The sequence below is a fragment of the Ceratina calcarata genome, unplaced genomic scaffold (genome assembly GCF_001652005.2).
Source record: "Ceratina calcarata isolate Rehan_Ccalc_2016 unplaced genomic scaffold, ASM165200v1 scaffold72.2, whole genome shotgun sequence".
NCBI classification, from domain to species: domain Eukaryota; kingdom Metazoa; phylum Arthropoda; class Insecta; order Hymenoptera; family Apidae; genus Ceratina; species Ceratina calcarata.
The window spans coordinates 1044539-1064760 of NW_017178472.1; the positions used below are offsets into that span (position 1 = coordinate 1044539).

Sequence of the window (20222 nt, forward strand, 5' to 3'; positions counted from 1 at the left end):
TAATAATTATCGCTATATTATAAATTTCTTTTCTAGATTTGTAAATACGACCGTGATTAAACACGCAGCCTTTAAAGGCTAAAAAATTTACAATTTATGGTTACAGATATTTTCAAATCGCTGTATCACTTTCTGTGTCTTATTTACTCAATGATTTTGTCGGGATCAGCCGATGAGCACCGAGTTTTGTCGAATGTCGAATATGCTTGAAGAGTAATGGAGTAATATGGCGGCTGTGGCGAAGTTTTCGCCGCCTGTATGAGAAATTTGCATTCGTCGAGATCGAATATTTGACGGCAAACGTTAATTACTGTGTAACCTCGGTCGGGTCACGGTGGTCTAAAATCGTAAGCGATAATTTTTGCGTGTGGTGGCACGTCGAGACAGCCCAATGCGGGTCGCGCGAAATCCCTGTACCGCAAATCATGACTTCGATGTTGTCCAGCTTTAACCCACCTATCGTTAAGCGATTGTTGGGTTGGAAAAAAGCAGAAGGGGAAGATAAATGGAGTGAAAAAGCCGTTAAAAGCCTGGTTAAAAAGTTAAAAAAGTCCGCTGGCCTCGAGGAACTCGAGAAGGCGATTACTACACAAAGTTGCAACACAAAGTGCATTACTATACCAAGGTATGCTTGTGCTTTATATACACTTTTTTTGCGCGTCCATAAATATTGCGATTGATGGTGCTTGTAGTTGTCTTTATTCCTTCTATTTTGTTATCATTTATTCGTCTATGCATTTATTTAATAATACGCATTGTAACGGCGTGAATTTCGTATTTATTTGTATCCTGCAAAGTTGAAGGCTGAAGAATAGAAAACGTTCGCATGTGCTATTTGCCGTTTATGCGCTTGTATATTAGCGCGTATAATGCCACATTGTCTAACAATTAACAGACCGTTTTGTCGTCTCATGGTACGAATAAAAAAATCATTTTCTGTAGTTCTTCAAAAATGTATTTCGCGTCATCCGTAAATGTTTGTAATAATTAGGAAGTTTTTCGTTTGTTTCGAGATGTCTACAATTTCACGTCTCCTTTGATTAAAATACCTCCTGTTTTCAAAATGAAACAATATATAATATCTGATATATTAATTGTTTTAATGATATTGGTTTGATATATTCTGAATCAGCATTTATTGCGATATTTTCGCCTTTCTATTTTTGATAAAAAATATAAAATAAAAAATTTAGTTTCATCAGTGAAGGATTTTAAAAAATCTTATTTACGATAAATGCAAATTGCAAGTGCACACATATACGTACATACATTATGTACACAACAAATAGATGCCAATATTTGTTTATCCTGCACCTGTCATCGCTTCTAGTAGATATTTCATCGAATATAATTTTTCTGACCGCGTTTATAATGAAATTGAATGCATTATCGTTCCCAAAGATATCAAATTTCACTGCACATTATAAATCTTTTGTCATGAGCCTTCTATACATATACAAACTTCATCATCGTTTGTATCCATCGTGCGTCGCGATAAACCTATACTAAAAGTTTATCACGAATCGAATCTGTAAATGTTCATTAACGTACAGGAAAAGTCCACAGATAAATCGTATTTTCACGCGTTTGATGTTTGTTGCAATTCGTTGATAGTATAAATCCATTGTGTGCCGCTGACGTGAAGTTCTATCTGCAATTTCAATGGATCAAATTCGATAAAATCTATATTTTCATGAAGAGCTATTATCTAATTACTGTACGCGGATTAACATGCGCACCACAATAAACACGATATGCGCAATTTATTGTTATATTCTTTGATAGATACGAATACATTACATGATAATCGCGCACAGCGCAAACGTTCATATCTCTTAGAAGTTATGTAATAATCGAAACAGTGATGTGATCACAAACAGAGAAGCGCAATCGCGAGATGTGTAGCAATTCAATATTTGAAATGTCTGAAACGGGATACTTACCATATGTTTAAACGGAATTACTAGATTTATCGGTAGTTTTTCCGATCGCGTGATAAGCAACGAACGATTTCGATCGAAACATTGTGAATGAAATGCACACGTGTGCGTCACATTATTGTGCATTGCTTTAAGACAAGGACGAATCGTAATTACCGCAATTTATTTCGCATTTGTTTCTAAATAAAATAAACCTCGTGTCAATGGAGATCAAAATCTAAGGTTGCAATTTATTGTCGTTTTTCGTCATTCTTCACCGGAATTGATCTTGCATATCGCGATTCGTAAATTGATTAACAGCGTAATACTGGCGACGTCGTTGCTTGTTCAAAGAAAGGCACATTCTTCCTTAATTCAAAATGTAACTGCATTCACATTATTACCATCATCATTTCCCATCATCGGCCGTGAGAAAAACTACCCTCTTATAGTTTTGCGGTTAATCGATAAGATACTATAACATCTCACCTGGAGATTCAACTAGGCTCCGCGACACAGCGTTGGGCATCTTGATTAAATAATTAACTGTGCGGTGAATACGTAATCGTTAACATACGTTTCATTTCGGTCAACACGTGCTCCTGCGCCATCGAAAATGCGATCGCCAAACGAGAAAATTGTATTTGCACACAAAAATTGTAGTGCATAGTTTCATTTCTGCTGTATTTTGTAGATAAATCAGGTGTACATACTTATGAAGACGACTATTGTAGGCTCGGTCTTTCTTGCGAGTGGAGAACGAAACAATTGTTTAGCATCTTCATTTCTTATCCAGTAAATCCCCAGCAAAACATTCATCGTATTAAGAAAATAATATCCGGGTGAAATCGCAGACTTATCGTCTCCCGTGTCTGTCCTTATTTGTTGAGGTAATTAGATCCAACGATAAAAATCAGAGTACTTGTTTCCTAAATATGCTTGTTAAGTGTGTAGAATTGCACGCATTATTAAGAATACTTTCAAGCGCTACTTAGTATGTAGCTACTTATCGTTAGATAAATCAATGTTTACATAATACAATCGATATGGTTGAAAGTATTTAAGTAGAGAATGAAACGACACAGATTTCTCGGAAACCCAGTATTTTCGACGAAAGAAAAGCGTGACTTATGGCAGGCGAAATTACGTAAGTTCGCAGCACTGCCTGTATGTAGATACATACTGTAGTTTCGCATTCAACAGATACGTGTCTACGAATCCTGTCAGCTGTAACAACTATAACTAAAGACTTGGAATTCTCTTTTAAAGAAATAAGAAAAGGAACTAAAAAAAAAATTAATAAATTTTCTACTGCAATTTCTGTTTCAATTTGTATTTACGCGCGCGTGTAGATGCCGGTCAGAGTGAATAAACGCACAGTTCACGTATATAGCGTCCGTTTTCTTTTCTTTCTTTTTAAAATACGCGAGAGCGTATGCAGCTTCTTCTCAGTTTGCCAGCGCAATCGACAATTAAACTCGATTAAGTCGCGTCTCTCGTTTGATGCATACGTGGAAAAAATTTCACGGTGAACGCGACTCGTCGCGTCCTCGACCAACGAGGCAACGGTGCGTCAGCAGGATGACTGAAATTGCAGAAGGAACGAGACCGTGAATCGTTACGTTCCTCCTCATTCTTGAATACAGGAAAACGTCAGCCTCTGGCTAAGAAAATCTGTCAATTCCCCGTTTTAATTTGCAGATAATGGCTGACATCACTTTCTCGCGATCAGCGTAGCCAGTATCCTGCTTTCTAACGACTTCGTTTCCTTCACACTAAACGAATTATCAAAATCCAACCTCCGTCGTACATATTAAATGCTCTATCGGTTGATTACTGCTCAATTGCTTCATCGAACTGTATACTTCAATATAGTGGAGCAATATGCTTCCAAAACGGACGATAAACTGATTTAGTATTATATTATTATATTATCATCGAATTCAGTATTTATTGTTTTCTAGTTATCGCACGAAACGATATGTAAGATCAAATGTAGCATCCGTTTCAATCCGTTCAAGAATTATCCAGAGTGTGTTCGTGTTATCTTTTATCAGTGAGGCCATGTACTACAAAATTTCATTTCTTGCGTGAGCTTTGTATGCCATCATTGAATCTCGTAATTCCCAGGTACTTTCTTTCGCGTATGCTTGTTTAGTGAGATAAATTCAAAAATTTAGATTGAGATTGTGATCAGTATTGTACAGAAAATTGTTATATAAAATCGCGCGCTAAGATTTCTGAATTATTATATAAGTGAGAGGAGAGTCGAGCAATTGCAATTGAGGGTCACACGTGCGCGGATTATACGTAACGAAACAGATAGGCAGAGAAAGTGAACAATAGGAAACGGAAAAGGATCAGTAGCCGTGAATTGTGAATGCGAACTCCTTGAACACGATGAAAATGCATTTAAATATTAAGGAATATGTTCTCTTTTTTTTCTCTCTGATGCAAGTCAACCAATCTTATTATTAGCAGTTGATTGCGAGTTGATTCCAATAAGAATAGGTAGAAAGATCACGAATGTTTTGATGATTGAGCAAGTTACGCCGAGTTACCCTTGCTGGGAGAAAAGCATCCAACCGAATGTACCGCGGTATACAGTTTCTTTTCATCGGTAGGCGCCAACGTTTCCGGTACGGCAGACGCGAACACAGAAAGAGACAAAGAGCAAAGAAAACGGGAGGAAGTTGTTCGGAAGTGTACATTAAAGAGAGAGAGTTTTACGGGTGTCGCGACAAGCGCGCGTCTAACTTAAACTGCAATACTTTTATTATGCTACTCTGCGTTTGCAATACTTACATCTAGAAGCATTTAGTATTGGATGAATAATCGAGTTGGATTTGTGGAATCGATTCGATTAATGCTATCAGAAAATCACAATGAGAATATTGTTTATGAAGACAAACGATTTAAGTTTATGAAACTACATATTTAGTCTTTAAATGTTAGTCATTCATGAATCAGGTTTAAATTTCTTTGTTATAAACGAATAGGCCTAGCCCGGGTGGTGTCGGCGACAACGGTGTCCAAGGAGTACGCGGTAAAGGTTTACCGCACGTGATCTACTGCCGACTTTGGCGCTGGCCAGATTTGCAGTCGCACCTCGAGTTAAGAGCGATTGAGCATTGCGAGTACGCTTTTACGCAGAAACGGGACGAAGTCTGCGTCAATCCGTACCACTATCAACGAATACAAACGCCAGGTAAGCGGATTGCCCGCGCTTCATTCAAAGTTTGCGCGCGATCCAGTTCTAAAAGCGTTCCATGATTGACTCGATCAATTTCCATGTTCACGAGCGAAATATATGTTCGTGGAATTTTCTAGTTTTACCACCAATACTCGTGCCGCGGCATAACTTAGCTGGGGACGAGTCCGTCCTGTATAATACTTCCCTTGAGGAGCGAAGCGTCAGCGTGCCAGAGAATACGAATTTCCACGCGACGTTGAATCACCAACATCATAATCAACAGAATATACCGCAATCTCCGCAACAGCAACAGCAACAGCAGCAGCAGCAGCAGCAACAGCAACAACAGCCGAACAATCCCTATCAAGGAATGCAAGTCAGTATCAAGGAATTAGTAACAAAGATAAGAATCGATAAGAAGAAACGAAAATCATTGTTCGTTTGTGTTTTAATTAGAATATGCAGGCGACGAGTCCAGCTAGCGTCGGGAGTCTAGGAAGCGTTCAGGGTTCACCGCATCCGACGCCTGGATCCATGGATCCTCCTGCCGACACTCCGCCGCCAGGATATATAAGTGAAGATGGTGATAACATGGATCACAACGACAATATGTCTTTGTCGCGTTTGTCACCTAGCCCCGTCGATGCACAGCCGGTCATGTATTGCGAGCCAGCGTTTTGGTAAGCATACGTTCTACAAATTAATTATTATAATTCCCTCCCGCTTTCTGAATATTTTTGTTCGCAAATGAATAACAATTTATATCGAGGATCAATCTTTACATTTGTTTTATATTTTGTTTGGTAAAAGGTGTTCGATAAGTTACTACGAATTGAATACGAGAGTGGGTGAAACCTTTCACGCGTCAGTACCGAGTATGACGGTAGACGGATTCACAGATCCCAGCAGCTCTGAACGTTTTTGTTTGGGTTTATTATCGAACGTTAATCGTAATTCCGTGGTCGAGCAGACGAGACGACATATCGGGAAAGGAGCTAGATTATACTATCTTGGTGGCGAGGTATTCGCTGAGTGTTTATCCGACTCGAGTATCTTCGTGCAGAGTCCCAATTGTAATCAACGTTACGGTTGGCATCCAGCTACTGTTTGTAAAATACCACCCGGTAAGTTCTATCGGTTCTCACTCCGTTCGACTTTCAATCACAAAAAGGGACTCATCATTTTGTCTTTGTGGTCTTCGTCTTGCAGGCTGTAATTTGAAGATCTTCAATAATCAAGAATTTGCTGCGCTGTTATCGCAGTCAGTTTCCCAAGGATTCGAGGCAGTATATCAGTTAACGCGAATGTGTACAATTAGGATGAGCTTCGTAAAGGGCTGGGGAGAGGCGTATCGTCGACAAACCGTGACATCGACTCCCTGTTGGATCGAGTTGCATTTAAACGGGCCGTTACAGTGGCTCGATCGTGTACTCACGCAAATGGGATCGCCGCGTTTACCTTGTTCCTCGATGTCATAAGGTTGTATACATTTTTCCTTCATGGATGCAGGAAAATGTAGGGACGATTAGCTATCCTTGTCGTTGTTGTCATCGTGTAGATCGGTTTTTTCTGTACTATGAATTCATCATTTTATCCGAATTCTTTACAACCGGCATCGGCTACAGTGACAAAATAGTGCAAGAAGGAGGATACGCATGCTGGCGTCGAAAAGTACATGGCTGAACAGGACCGATTTCGAAGTCTCGGAGGCGGCATTCGATCGAATGAACGAGAAAAAAACTGGCTTTAGGAAAGTTTAAGTGCTCAAATTGTGCGATGTTACGTAAGAAGGAAAGACGATGTTCGAGCAAAGAAATGTCAGCGAAAGATTAATTTATCGCGGATACAAAAAAATTTCTTCTTGGGTTCGAAACGTCATAATTCGTAGATATTGTTGGCACAGTTATCACACTACCACGTGAATGTATCGCTTTACAACCTGATCAGATTTATGAAATCTGATTTTAAATTGAATAACAAACAGTGGAAAAGAGAGCGTACATGTACATATGTACACACCGGATTTTTTCCTTTACTCTTTATAGGTGTATTCTGAATGAACGGGAACGTGGGAGAAAAGAACATAATTCTAAATCTTAAAGTTGCTTGTCGAGAAATTCTAGTTCAGAAATTCGTTAAATACTTGGAAATTTAGCTAACTTTTTCAGCAATTAATTTCACGTGTACTCGTCAGATTTTCACAGTCGTGAAACTGCGTCTCACATGAAAAACTTTTATTGTACATGTCCGATCTATTTTTGCATCTAAAATAATCTCTTAGAAGATAGAATGCTGTAATCGATTAAAAGTGGCTAAATTTTGAAGGAATTAACAAAATCATTAAGTTCGATTTTTTTTACAACCGTCTTACAATTAAACGAAAAAATGTGTTTTTCTCGACATACTTTTACTACTTCTAGAACTCTGTAGCAAAATGTGAGGAAAACAGACATTCTGTGTATACATACTGACTTCAATCGTACATGCGTTCCTATCCAATCATACGTAAATGATATATGTATATGTACCGGGGGCTCAGCCGCTGCATATTTTTATCGCTTGTTATATCATTCACTTCAGTGGTACGGTATACGTCAGTTCTTGCAATACAGTAATATTGTACATTCATACACGGTTTGTAATATGCTGAAAAGAGTTTCTCTTAAGAACAGATTGACAAGCCGATTACAATGTTTCTAACATCTACTGGTCTATTCGGAACCTTTGTCTGTACTTCTCTTTAGCTTGAGAGTAGAAAAAATGTGAAATGTACACATCAATTTTTGTTAAGTGGTCATAAGGGAAATGAAGACTCACAGTGTTCAATATGTGCTATTTATACATTCTCTCGAATGGACCAGAACGTTCAAGTATTTTCTCGATGGACCGCATTAGGTGTCGGATAGACATGTTTTAACATGTTTGGAAGTTTTATGAATGATGAATAAACATGTAGAATGGGCAGAGTTCGAACAGCATTTCTTTTTCGGGAACGGTAAACTGGAAAAATATTACGTATATAAGGTGTCTTATCTCGGATAATTGATATTCTTATTAAGAATAAGCGCTATATTTCTTAACATTGATAGGAGTACTAAGCGCACGAAGTCTATAGTAAACAGAAATGTCTATTTATTTGATATCGTACCGGGAAGATACCGGGTTCAGAAAATTATATACGTACGTTCACATATGTATATTTGCTATCGAGCGTCGGGAAACTTATGCGAAGCAAACGTTAAAATGCACATTTCGGTGTTGATGTTCAATGTAGCGAACCACTCGTTAGCTATGAATCGTTGCAAAGGTGTTCGGCTCGTCGTGTAAGGGTCATGAACCAACCGTTTCGTACAAGAGAGGTATACACGAGTTTGTATGCGAAGAATGATGGATTCGATTGCTGTAAGCTTTGATAAAGAATTATATAGTTGAAATTGTCTTATGAGATTTTATACTGAGATGTACGAGAAACGCATTCAACTTTCGAGAAGAATATGTAAGCATATGAAAATTTTATCACGAACGGAATGTAACAAGAGAAAATGATAGTCTGGCCTTGAATGTGGGATGCTTTAAGATATATCAGGTATACATATATTGTTTCTATACTATTCTAAATTTATTTATGAATTGTTTCGTGATTGAATGTATTAAAAGAAGTTTCTATTTTATTGCAGATTTTATATAAGATATTTCATATTCGAGAATAACTAAAAGAAAAAGGAATACGATTAAAAAAAAGAAAAAGTCGGACGTCTTTCACGTAGAACGTACGAAAAAGGAATGAGATAAAAAAGTTATGTATTTTATTATATTACGAGATATATACACATTAGTGTCGATCGATACGCGAACAGTCTTTGCACCAAGTGCATGGATTCAGTTTTTTTTTTAACGAATAAATTTTTAAATATAAATTTTATACACGATTGCTATGGAATCTTTAAGTATGTATAGGGGCCAATTACACGCACAGGATGTGAAATTCGATCTCTCTAAAAAAACGTCAAACATTTTGGAAAATCGGTTTCATCTTATATATTTTTTTGCCAGTGTCGCTCATTTCATAATACATATTTACGATTAACTCTCAGAAAGAAAGTGACGAACAAATTATTTAATTTAATTATCATGTGCATGAAACGCCAAGAAGAAAGAAATAAGAGAAATTTCTTTTGTTAATAAGTAAAGGAATGCCGTAAACGTAACTGCAATCTATTTTTTAACATTGCCTCAATCGTATCGGTGCCGAAAGATTACGTGCTAAGTTTTAAAATCACTTTTACGAAAAATTAAGCTTTAGATACATTTTTCACGATGCTTTCAAAGTTTTTTATATGTACTATACAGCTAAACGGTATTTTTATTATGTTGCTTTTCTCCTGTTTACTTCTTTTTACGAACTATATCCTTTATTATATCTTTTTTATACATATACATATAACACGATCAAGGGATACGATGGTTTGGCGGCGACGATTCGTAAACTTGCCGAACCAATGTCTACGATGTTCGAACAACTATTTCGGAAAGAATATATATCTATAACGAGGAATAAATAATCTGAGTAGTAGCTATGGAAAGACGCAATTAAAGTAAAACGCAAGATTTAAGTGATATCATTAATCTATTAATTTCTCGTTAGGGACGCGTTCGTCTTTCACGAGGAGGTTTCATTCTTTTAATCGACATGTAAGGTTGATGCCGTGTAAATAAATGCAACTCGTAAAAGTCGAACGCGATATCGTCGGGCAGCTCGAACGAAATTTAAGGAAAAAATGCTAATTGCCGATATTAGATGCACATTTTGGACTCGTGCTAATCGGTACCGTTCCCGCACAAAAATATAATTACTGAAAGAGAAACGAAAAGAATTTCGAAACGTCAAATTTTTTGACAGACCACTTGTTTCCCTGCCAGACTGCCATTAGTATACTAGCTAAAATAAAATACGAACAGAGGAATCGAAGAATTCGCCATTCGTCTTTCTTCGTCGTCCTCAAATTCCTATTCGTTCGTTTTACGTTAGCATAAGATCAAAATATGATCAAGGAGTTCCATGGAGAGGCATAGCACGTATTTTCTTTTAACAGAATAAAGGAACGATGCAGAGTACGGACTTTTTTTATTACAATGTAATTAAATATTTTCATCGGCTGTACCGCTTTTCCTCTGACCTCCTTGATTCATCTACATCGGTGAAAGAAGAAACAGAGCATTGAGAGACGCGTTTAATTTGCCAAAGTATGTTAAGCGTAGCAATTGCCAAAGTTGTTTTTTTATAAGTACAAGAACGTCGATTAATTATAATAGTCGAGATTCACGCGCGCACGAATCGTTCAATTATCAGCGCTGTTGTTTATAGAGCATGTTACATAATTAGAATGGACGCTATCACAAATTTAGTAAGAGATAGAAAAGAATATATTGTTCGGCGGCGCATATAATTTGATATAAATGATTTCTAGGTAAAGATGCAGAGAAAAGTCACTGACCTCATTTTGTTTTGTTTAATGATCCCTTGACGCTCTCATCTAGTTCTAAGAATCATTTGTATCAAATAATGTGTCGTCCCGAAACCATTCACCTTTTTACTCCAATACCAATACTTTTTTCTATCTCTTTTTAAGTTCGAGATACAATTCATCCTTTGTATGTGACACCTTTTCTATATCTACATACTTCTTTCCTTGAAAAATTCTTTAAATTGTTACCATTGTTAATTGCGTCGTATCGTTGATCATCGTTATGTTTTATCCTTCAGTTTTATTGCAAGGTATATTCACAGCGTGTCTTGACCCGCCGAATAATTGAGCGGTCCGACGATCACGAATCTTTTAATTCTATAGCTTATACTTATGTATCTTGTGTGCTGATAAACCGCGTGCATAAAAGGGAAGGATCGACTAAAAAATGATAATTTCTAGAAATCCGATATTTTTTTACATGATTAAAGAAACGTGAAATTCATTTAACGAGCGATGTGTCAGCAATTTAATCTCGTCGATCGTTTCCCTGTGTGCATAAAATCATCTAAATGAATAACGGAACGAAAGATTGAGAGATTGATAGAATGCATGTGTCGAAGAATAAAGACGAGATATGTTACATGAGAATATCGAGTGTGAGGTTGTATAAATAAATAAATAAATGTACATGTTAAGTCTAATAAATATGAATTTGTTGCTTTTACTAGTCCTCGGTGGCGAATAGATTAAAACGAAGTCACGATATTTAAAAAGAACACGTAAATATGACATCTTTGTTTAGTGTCCTAACATCTACATGTTACAATTCAATGCTTAGATAAGTGATAACATTTTACTAAAAGAACGTGAACAAAATTTGGGGAATTAGAGGACAGGTAAAAAACATAAAGTCTACACATAAAAATTTGTTGATAACTTGCATGGCAAAATGTTTGTATCATCGACTACGACAAAATGAATACAATCTATACAAGTGTACAATGTTGTGCTTATACAACTTAACAATCAGCGTTCGTGAAGTATTTTGCAGCAACAATCGCAATGAACCATTGATGACATTCTTAAAATAAGTTTTTACAAATCGATTACCGTCCAATTCATTCTTCAGTCTCGCACAATTTATCAAACAAATAAAGAAGCTTCTAACACAATTGGCTGATTTACATCCAAGCGTATTACTCGATTCTTAAGTATACTTTGTGTATTTAAAATCTCTTCGGAAAATCTCGAGATGAGTACTAAAATACAAAATCACGTGTACATTTAACATGCTTAGACGAAAATCAATCATGATGATAGTTAAAACATCCAAATGACACAAGATTCTTGATGTCGGATGCAAATTGCAATTATAAAGAAATACTCCGATTTGGCCGATATTTCAACATTCGATGACAAACTTTCGTCGCAGGACACGGATTTACGATGATCAGATTAGATGAATCATTTTAACGAAAACCCTTCCTTCTCGACCTCTCTTTGGAATTGATTTGTTGCTGCTGATTTGTACGACGTTGTTACAAATGACCATGGTGTTTAGAGCTCAGCATCTTTCTCACAGAAAATATGCTCATAGATAAGCCGACAGTCGCAAGAATAAATGCGGACGTTGTGATATTACGTTCAACCATATTCTTACGGAACACGGACGATACGGCTCCCTACAAAAATTAATTAACATCATACAGGATTGTTATAAAACATTGAATGATGACAGAATATATTCTATGACGATTATTGATTCGTTGACCGTAAACAATAAATAAACTACAAGTGAATTAAAGAAACCGTAATATTAACAACGATTGCACAACTGATTGTGAAACAGTTATTTTAAACGCTTGTAAGTTCACATTACCTGCTGAAAGGATAATCTGAGAGCATAGAGGGTGGCAGGAGTCAGATACATCTCTATAACCAAGTCTTTGCTTCGTACTCTAAAAAAAGAAGAAGCGTATCACATTTATATGTACAATAGGTTACATAACACAAAAGCATCAACGTTTCAATACGAAGGACATTTAAAACTGGACCACATCCAAAGCTATGCTTGTCGATTTGACTGGCGCCGCTCGTTTCAAACCCGATCAACTTTTTATTTAATTGATTCTTGCGTTTGATTTCAAAAAGGTTAACGTCGATTGCTTAGTTTATTACTTCATCCGAATTATTCTACGTATTATATAGAATATAGATTTTTGTTACGTATTATTTTGTTTCACTTTTTTTTTAAACAAACAAATTTCATCGAAAAATTTTAAAATACCAAGAGGGATGAAATATATGAACTTCATTGAAACTGCATTGATAAGAAATGACGAACGCGTGCGTTTCTTTGGAAAAATGTTATTGCGCGTATCAAGATAGCATAAATCTATTTCTTTTTTTCTGTCTATTTGATTAATTTCATAATGATTACATTACTACAGACAGGCGTCTATGAACGTCAATGACATTTTATATCTGCAATGTTAAAAATCAAGACTCCAGTATCAAATATTCCTTAGTTTGAATATGCAGCATAAACTGGTTCTAAATTATAATACATCATTCTATTTTTTAAAATTTTTCATGACATATTTTCAGCTACAGAACTGCATAATAAAATTTCATTTTACTCATGAACGTAGTGCAGCAAGTGCATACATACATGTGAATGTTACATGGCATGAAAAATGAACTAACTTATGTAAGCTGTATGCAATGAACTCTGTTTCGTTTTACAATTGTTAGTTACAATGATGTTTCTGTTATAAAGAGGATTGTAAAATTGAGGGATAATCGAAACAACTTAGTTTCAATTTTATCGGAGAGCATTGTATTTAATACGATTGCATTTGCGTCTGCAATACGACTGCATGTATCGTACCATTGATCCACGCCTTCACTTTATTAAAAATATACAAATAACTAATAAATATACTAATAACTTTATGATACGAGATCCATTATTGAAAATTTTGGATTTAATTTTATCTGAGTGTGTAATTCAAATAAAACGATGCAATTTAATAATTATTCTGCCATGAGGAACTGCGTTGTACGATTAACCTATAACTTTTTATTGGAATGGTTTTAACAGAAAATAACAACGGTTAATAAAACTGTAATACATTAAACAAAGTACTGGTTATCAATTATAAGGAATTGTTTCAACGTTTTATCAACGTAAAGTTTACGAAACAACTTATGTCTTTTAATGATCGTTTCAGGTAATAAGAGAATAAACGGAGTGGTACTTCCCTCTTACATAATCAATAATATGTTATTACGAATAATAACGAACGCGTGCGTTTCTTTGGAAAAATGTTATTGCGCGTATCAAGATAGCATAAATCTATTTCTTTTTTTCTGTCTATTTGATTAATTTCATAATGATTACATTACTACAGACAGGCGTCTATGAACGTCAATGACATTTTATATCTGCAATGTTAAAAATCAAGACTCCAGTATCAAATATTCCTTAGTTTGAATATGCAGCATAAACTGGTTCTAAATTATAATACATCATTCTATTTTTTAAAATTTTTCATGACATATTTTCAGCTACAGAACTGCATAATAAAATTTCATTTTACTCATGAACGTAGTGCAGCAAGTGCATACATACATGTGAATGTTACATGGCATGAAAAATGAACTAACTTATGTAAGCTGTATGCAATGAACTCTGTTTCGTTTTACAATTGTTAGTTACAATGATGTTTCTGTTATAAAGAGGATTGTAAAATTGAGGGATAATCGAAACAACTTAGTTTCAATTTTATCGGAGAGCATTGTATTTAATACGATTGCATTTGCGTCTGCAATACGACTGCATGTATCGTACCATTGATCCACGCCTTCACTTTATTAAAAATATACAAATAACTAATAAATATACTAATAACTTTATGATACGAGATCCATTATTGAAAATTTTGGATTTAATTTTATCTGAGTGTGTAATTCAAATAAAACGATGCAATTTAATAATTATTCTGCCATGAGGAACTGCGTTGTACGATTAACCTATAACTTTTTATTGGAATGGTTTTAACAGAAAATAACAACGGTTAATAAAACTGTAATACATTAAACAAAGTACTGGTTATCAATTATAAGGAATTGTTTCAACGTTTTATCAACGTAAAGTTTACGAAACAACTTATGTCTTTTAATGATCGTTTCAGGTAATAAGAGAATAAACGGAGTGGTACTTCCCTCTTACATAATCAATAATATGTTATTACGAATAATAGGAAAAAAGCGACGGCATTACGGTTAATTTCATACGGATATACGTGTCGGGTTAAAATACCTACCGTCTTGTGCGAAACTTGCCAATGAAAGAGACGATCACCGAAGCCGCGCGTACCTTCCTCCAAGTTGTTTTCTCACCACTGCTAATCACTGCCTGCCGATTCTGTAAATTTTAGGCACTCTTTTTGGCATGCGCTCTGCCATCTTTAACATGTTACAAGAATTATGCGTATTGATCGTGCAATTACCATACAATGGTATGCAGTCACGAACAGCATTCTATAAATTAGCCGACAGATATCGCTATATTACACTTTACATGCCCGCGTTTTAAAACATGTAGTACAAATTTGTACCTAATTAGCATATAGCAGATATAATTAATTACAATAGTATGTAAAATGTATTTATTTCCCAATTAACTTTTACCTGAGCCCAACAGCTTTATGAACCTCATGATTTTTTTCTTTAATAAACGAAGTGTTCCAGTTTGCGCATTACTTTTATATTATTCAGCAATCACCTTCCTGGTTAAATGATTAAGTTCATCGGAGAAAATAGCTATACAATGACGCACGGTTCCGTTTTATCTCGCACTCATTTCCGTGAGATGCCACATATCCTCCAGTCTCGCCCAGTTATCCGTACAATTACTGTCTCTCTATTTCATTCTAAAGTAACATTAAAAAAAAAAAACAGAAGCGATGACTCGTTGGATATTTCTCTTCTGGATTCAATTATTTACGGTAGTACTTTGCGAGTACAAAGATTCGGAAAGCTTCTGCGCCGCACAGCAAACTTGCAAATACTGTTTGCGAACTCCGCGCTGCGTTTGGTGCTCCACTCCGGTAATAATTACTCTTAAAATGTTAACGAAAATTGATAGAGAATAGTTGTGAGAACAGTAACAATGACTGGTTGTTGACTCAGGTATCTAATCAGAATGTGAGTGGTCCGCTGGTTCGCTGTGTCACGAGACAAAAATTTTTGAACGAAGGCGATCACTGGTGTAAAAAATCGGATGTGATAGATGCAGCTAGTACGATGATTTTGCTCGAAGATCAGCCGCTGTCTTCTGCAAAAGGCAGAGATCCTGTTCAAGTTCAACCTCAGCGAGTTCAATTACGACTCCGGCGAGGAAAGTATCATTGTTTCTATTTAAAAGATATTAGTTGCAATCGACTGGTTCAATCTACAGGCGAAGAATACCGATTGACCGTTAAGTACAGCCAAGCGGAGGATTATCCTGTGGACCTGTATTACCTGATGGACTTATCGGCCTCCATGGAACGTCACAAAGATCAATTATCGAAACTGGGACTTCAACTTGCGGAAGCTATGAGGAAGCTCACTTCGAACTTTCGTTTGGGATTCGGCAGCTTTGTGGACAAGGTTGAACTGCCTATGACCAGTACGCAACCGGAAAAGTATGGATCTTAAAAATTAATCCTACATACCGTTGGAAAATGTTTTACGATTTTCTAAATAAATTGAACATCACGTTTTTATAGATTAAAATCGCCATGCACTTTGAGCGAAACGAAAAAACCTTGCGCCTCTCCTTATGGTTACAAGAACCAGATGCCTCTTACCGAGAACTTAAAATCTTTCAAAGTAATTACGGTTTCGTTGTACCCACTTTTTGTATTCGGATGCTAAAATTGTAGAATTTATTTTCGAAAGATTTTCATGCTATCATTTCGCGATTTTAATACAGACTTTTAAGTGTTTTTCAATGGTCTAATCGATTGCTTTTTGAGTTAGAGTCGCGTACAAGAGGCACCAGTGTCTGGTAACTTGGATTCGCCTGAGGGTGGTTTAGACGCGATGATGCAAGCTATGGTTTGCACCAAGGAAATTGGCTGGAGACAGAACGCTCGACGTCTCATAGTTTTCTCAACGGATGCCGGCTATCATATCGCCGGTGATGGTAAAGTACGTTCTTGCATTTCTTGTTTCTGTTAAACGTTGGAGATGTTTGAATTTGATCGAAAGAATATGAATTCGATAAAACAACATGCAAACCGAATGTATTCTAGCTTGCGGGTATCATCGAACCGAATGATTGTCTTTGTCATTTGGATGAGAAAGGATTTTATACGCACTCGCTCCTTCAGGATTACCCATCCGTGTCTCAAGTATACAAATTTCCTTTTGTAACAATCTAATTATTCATAAATAGTGACTCTTTATGATCTTTAAATTCAGATTAACAAAATAGCACGCGAGCGCAATATAAACATCATATTCGCGGTTATTGGTAAGAAGAATTCGACTTATCAGTCGTTGAGTCAAAGGATTAGCGGCTCTTCTATTGGAACTATAGAACGTAATTCCCAGAATGTAGTTGCACTCGTCAGTGGGGAGTACGAGGTATAGATTTATAATCGTCCTAAGCCTATGATAATTTCCTATTAGTAGTTCTAATGATATTTTTAGAAACTGGTTAACTCTATAACAATGACAGACGATGCACCGAAAACGATAGACGTGAAATATTTCTCGCGATGTTTAGAAGAGAACGGTGAACTGAAGGAACGACGAGAGTGCGGAGGATTACGAGTAGGAAATATCGTCGAATTCGAAGTAACGTTGCAGGTGCGCACCCGCGAAAATGATAAAATCGTAAAATAGTTAATTATGAATTATTATTGAAAATAGGCGACTGAATGTTCTGCGAATTCTAACGAATCGCAGACGATTATACATATTAAACCAAGAGGCTTAAATGAAAGTTTGACCGTCGATTTGAACATTATTTGCGATTGCCCTTGCGAGCACCCAGGCCATCCGGTAAGAATTTTGTGGATAGCGTTTTAGTTTACAAGTCAGTACAATTCTCTCGCGCGTCTCGAATGAAAACGCAGGGATACGTCGCGGATTCGGAAGATTGCAGAGGGAACGGCAGCCTAGTTTGCGGTGTATGCTCGTGTAACTACGGGTTTTACGGGAAGCAGTGCGAATGCGAGGGTAACGAAGCCGGGGCCGAGAGCACAGCTGCCATGGCTGATTGCAAGCCCGACAACGAGACTACGGAAATCTGCAGCGGTCACGGTACCTGCAAATGTGGCGTTTGCGATTGTGCGAAGCGTCCGAATCCGCAGGAAGTATTCTACGGGAAATACTGCGAGTGCGATAATTTCTCTTGCAAACGCAGCGGAGGCTTGGTAAATGAACGCTCTCGCTAACGACGCGACGATCAGGCGAATGAGTCGTGTTATACATGTTGTATTCCATGCGACTTTGCTTCAAGGTTTGTGGCGGGCGCGGTAAATGTGAATGCGGTACTTGCAATTGCTTGCCGGGTTGGGGCGGTGAAACATGCGACTGCAAAGAGACGAATAGCACATGTATGGCTAGTAACGGCGAGAACACAGAGATTTGCAGCGGACGAGGTGACTGCGTTTGCGGTAGTTGCCTCTGTCATGAAAAGGACAATATCCGATACTCGGGGCAATACTGCGAAGAATGTCCTGTAAGTTTCCTTTCTTCTTTTAAAAGGTACCTTACGGTCATCGATTTTGATCTCATTCTCAGATATGTCCCGGACAACGATGCGAGGAATTGAAGAACTGCGTGGAATGCGTGGTGCATAATGCCGGGCCTTACGCTGAAGGCGGAAAGTGCGACCAATGTTTGCACCAAATTGACATTGTGAGAAATTCTTACAATTACTGCTGTGAACAGCTCTTGTAGATTATTCGGTTAGCAGAATGTCTGTAAGGATTTCTTTTGGACGAAACAGGTAAAGAAGGTGGAGGAAGATCCGGAGAAAGATCAAGATACCGGAGCTCACGTTTGTCGAATCACAGGCGACACTGGGTGCACGTTCGTGTTCAAGTACGAATATTACAGAGGCGGTAGTGGTGGAGATATTAAGATATTTAATATTATCGCTGAGAAAGAGAGAACGTGTCCTAAGCCTATTAATGTTGTCGGTGAGAAAGCAGTTGTGTTAAACCCGACGCAATATTTGATGGGAAATGCATTTAAACGATCCTATTTGCAGGTGTTGCCGTCGGATTAATAGTCAGCACCGTGATCATCGGTTTCTTGATTCTTCTCGTTTGGAAAATATTGACTATGATTCACGACAAGCGGGAGTTTGCGAAATTTGAAAAGGAACGAGCTATGGCCATATGGAGAACGGTAAGCACTTTCAATTTTCTGTCGCGTTCGCCTCACTTCTTTTAATATTAATATCCATATAATCATTTAATTTAGGGGGCGAATCCGCTGTATAAACAAGCCACTTCAACGTTTAACAATCCGACGTTCCAAGCAGATAATAAGAATTAAATTTTAAATGCAATTTCGCGAGCGCAAGATACATAAATATTTTCCTACAAGCGCACGCTTACTTAGATTGAACATACGCAGTGTATACACATGTTCTGACAAGTAGCGCCGCATGAGCGGAACAAGAAGACGCTATCTTGGCTAATTGCTTTGCAAGTAGACAATGCTCTCATCTGATACCAAACATACTGCTTACTTCGAGTTCACTTCAAATATTTATTTTAATAAATTCGATAAATCGGTTTATGACGTAGATACAAACGAAGACTAAAGAAATTAAATTCATGTAAGAAATATTCCTGAAACCCTTATACTTAAAACCTGATATTCTCAACATACTCTGGTCCGATTTTTATATTAAGTGGATTCGAAGAAAAGACCAAGTCTACACTTGTAGTTCTTCGTTTGATATTATTTTCAAACGACAAACTTTGGATCATTTTCGGAGATTATATTTTGAAAATGACACCTAAGAAAATAGCGACTTGCTCTTTGTGCGTTCATCAATAATAATTATTAGATACAATGACTAGCTGGAATTATAAATAGTCTACAAGTGATTTTCAAATATGTTCGCGTCTGATGAACAGAAAACAGGTGCAGTAATTAACACACGTTTTGCTTATGCAAGAAACAAAAAGATAGGCAGAAGAATATTGATTGGATAATGATTGAATTTCATTTATACGAGGATGAAATACTGCGGATTGATTTATAAACTTGATGTTACAATATGCCTCCACGGTGAATACTATTACCAGGAAATAGGATCAGAATGATCAGAGGAGAATGGACAAGACGCGGGCCGATTACTCGTAAATCAATTTTAAATTCGATCGCGAGCATCTTGCGTGGGGCTAGGTCCTGGCCTTTTCGGCCGATTGTTTCGAATAATCCTCTAAGCTCGTACTTTATTGCTCGCTATGCTCGAAGAGGGCAGAGCTCGTAAGGAGCTCGTAAATTCGTCACCATGCTTGGCTCCTGCCGCAAAACCCTCCGGCGACCCGCTGTATTTCCCACCAGAGAAACTTAAAGCTCTGTCCACATCGAATCTACTCATACGGTTTAATTACGAGA

General features: G+C 37.0%; 3 protein-coding genes and 1 long non-coding RNA gene across 8 annotated transcripts; 2 read left to right on the plus strand and 2 right to left on the minus strand.

The window, feature by feature from the left end:
* Positions 1–35: 35 nt before the first annotated feature.
* On the plus strand, positions 36–9320 carry Smox (Smad on X). Of its 2 annotated transcripts, XR_003389833.1 has the most exons (7): positions 36–625; positions 4919–5127; positions 5250–5488; positions 5569–5792; positions 5923–6236; positions 6322–8698; positions 8790–9320. XR_003389833.1 is itself a non-coding variant. In XM_018033622.2 (6 exons), exons 1-6 carry the CDS (start codon positions 426–428, stop codon positions 6588–6590), a joined length of 1455 nt encoding a protein of 484 aa, XP_017889111.1. In that variant the 5' UTR covers positions 36–425; the 3' UTR covers positions 6591–9320. The 2 variants fall into 2 exon arrangements, 1 of the variants encoding a protein (XP_017889111.1); XM_018033622.2 differs by having other exon boundaries at positions 6322–9320.
* LOC108630354 (uncharacterized) lies at positions 632–3701 on the minus strand. Of its 3 annotated transcripts, XR_003389835.1 has the most exons (4): positions 2633–3701; positions 2409–2521; positions 1266–1651; positions 632–1052 (listed from the first exon to the last, which is right to left on the minus strand). It is a non-coding gene; the product is annotated as an uncharacterized LOC108630354 (long non-coding RNA). The 3 variants fall into 3 exon arrangements; XR_003389834.1 differs by lacking the exon at positions 632–1052 and having other exon boundaries at positions 1197–1651; XR_003389836.1 differs by lacking the exon at positions 632–1052 and having other exon boundaries at positions 1197–1651; positions 1944–2521.
* Positions 9321–10330: 1010 nt separating the features above from the next.
* LOC108630352 (uncharacterized) lies at positions 10331–15018 on the minus strand (the record flags this gene model as incomplete). Its single annotated transcript, XM_018033623.2, has 3 exons — positions 10331–12262; positions 12460–12538; positions 14909–15018. Coding segments are annotated over 3 exons (333 nt in total), but the record flags the coding sequence as incomplete, so codon positions are not given.
* Positions 15019–15485: 467 nt separating this feature from the next.
* Positions 15486–19441, plus strand: LOC108630350 (integrin beta-PS). 2 transcript variants are annotated; one of them, XM_026818033.1, is made up of 15 exons: positions 15486–15694; positions 15777–15984; positions 16045–16273; positions 16358–16460; positions 16611–16781; positions 16886–16984; positions 17055–17219; positions 17286–17444; positions 17508–17639; positions 17714–18013; positions 18100–18321; positions 18384–18500; positions 18592–18784; positions 18856–18995; positions 19071–19441. In XM_026818033.1, exons 1-15 carry the CDS (start codon positions 15551–15553, stop codon positions 19143–19145), a joined length of 2457 nt encoding a protein of 818 aa, XP_026673834.1. In that variant the 5' UTR covers positions 15486–15550; the 3' UTR covers positions 19146–19441. The 2 variants fall into 2 exon arrangements, with proteins under 2 accessions (XP_026673834.1, XP_026673833.1); XM_026818032.1 differs by having other exon boundaries at positions 15777–16273.
* The last annotated feature ends 781 nt before the right edge of the window (positions 19442–20222 follow it).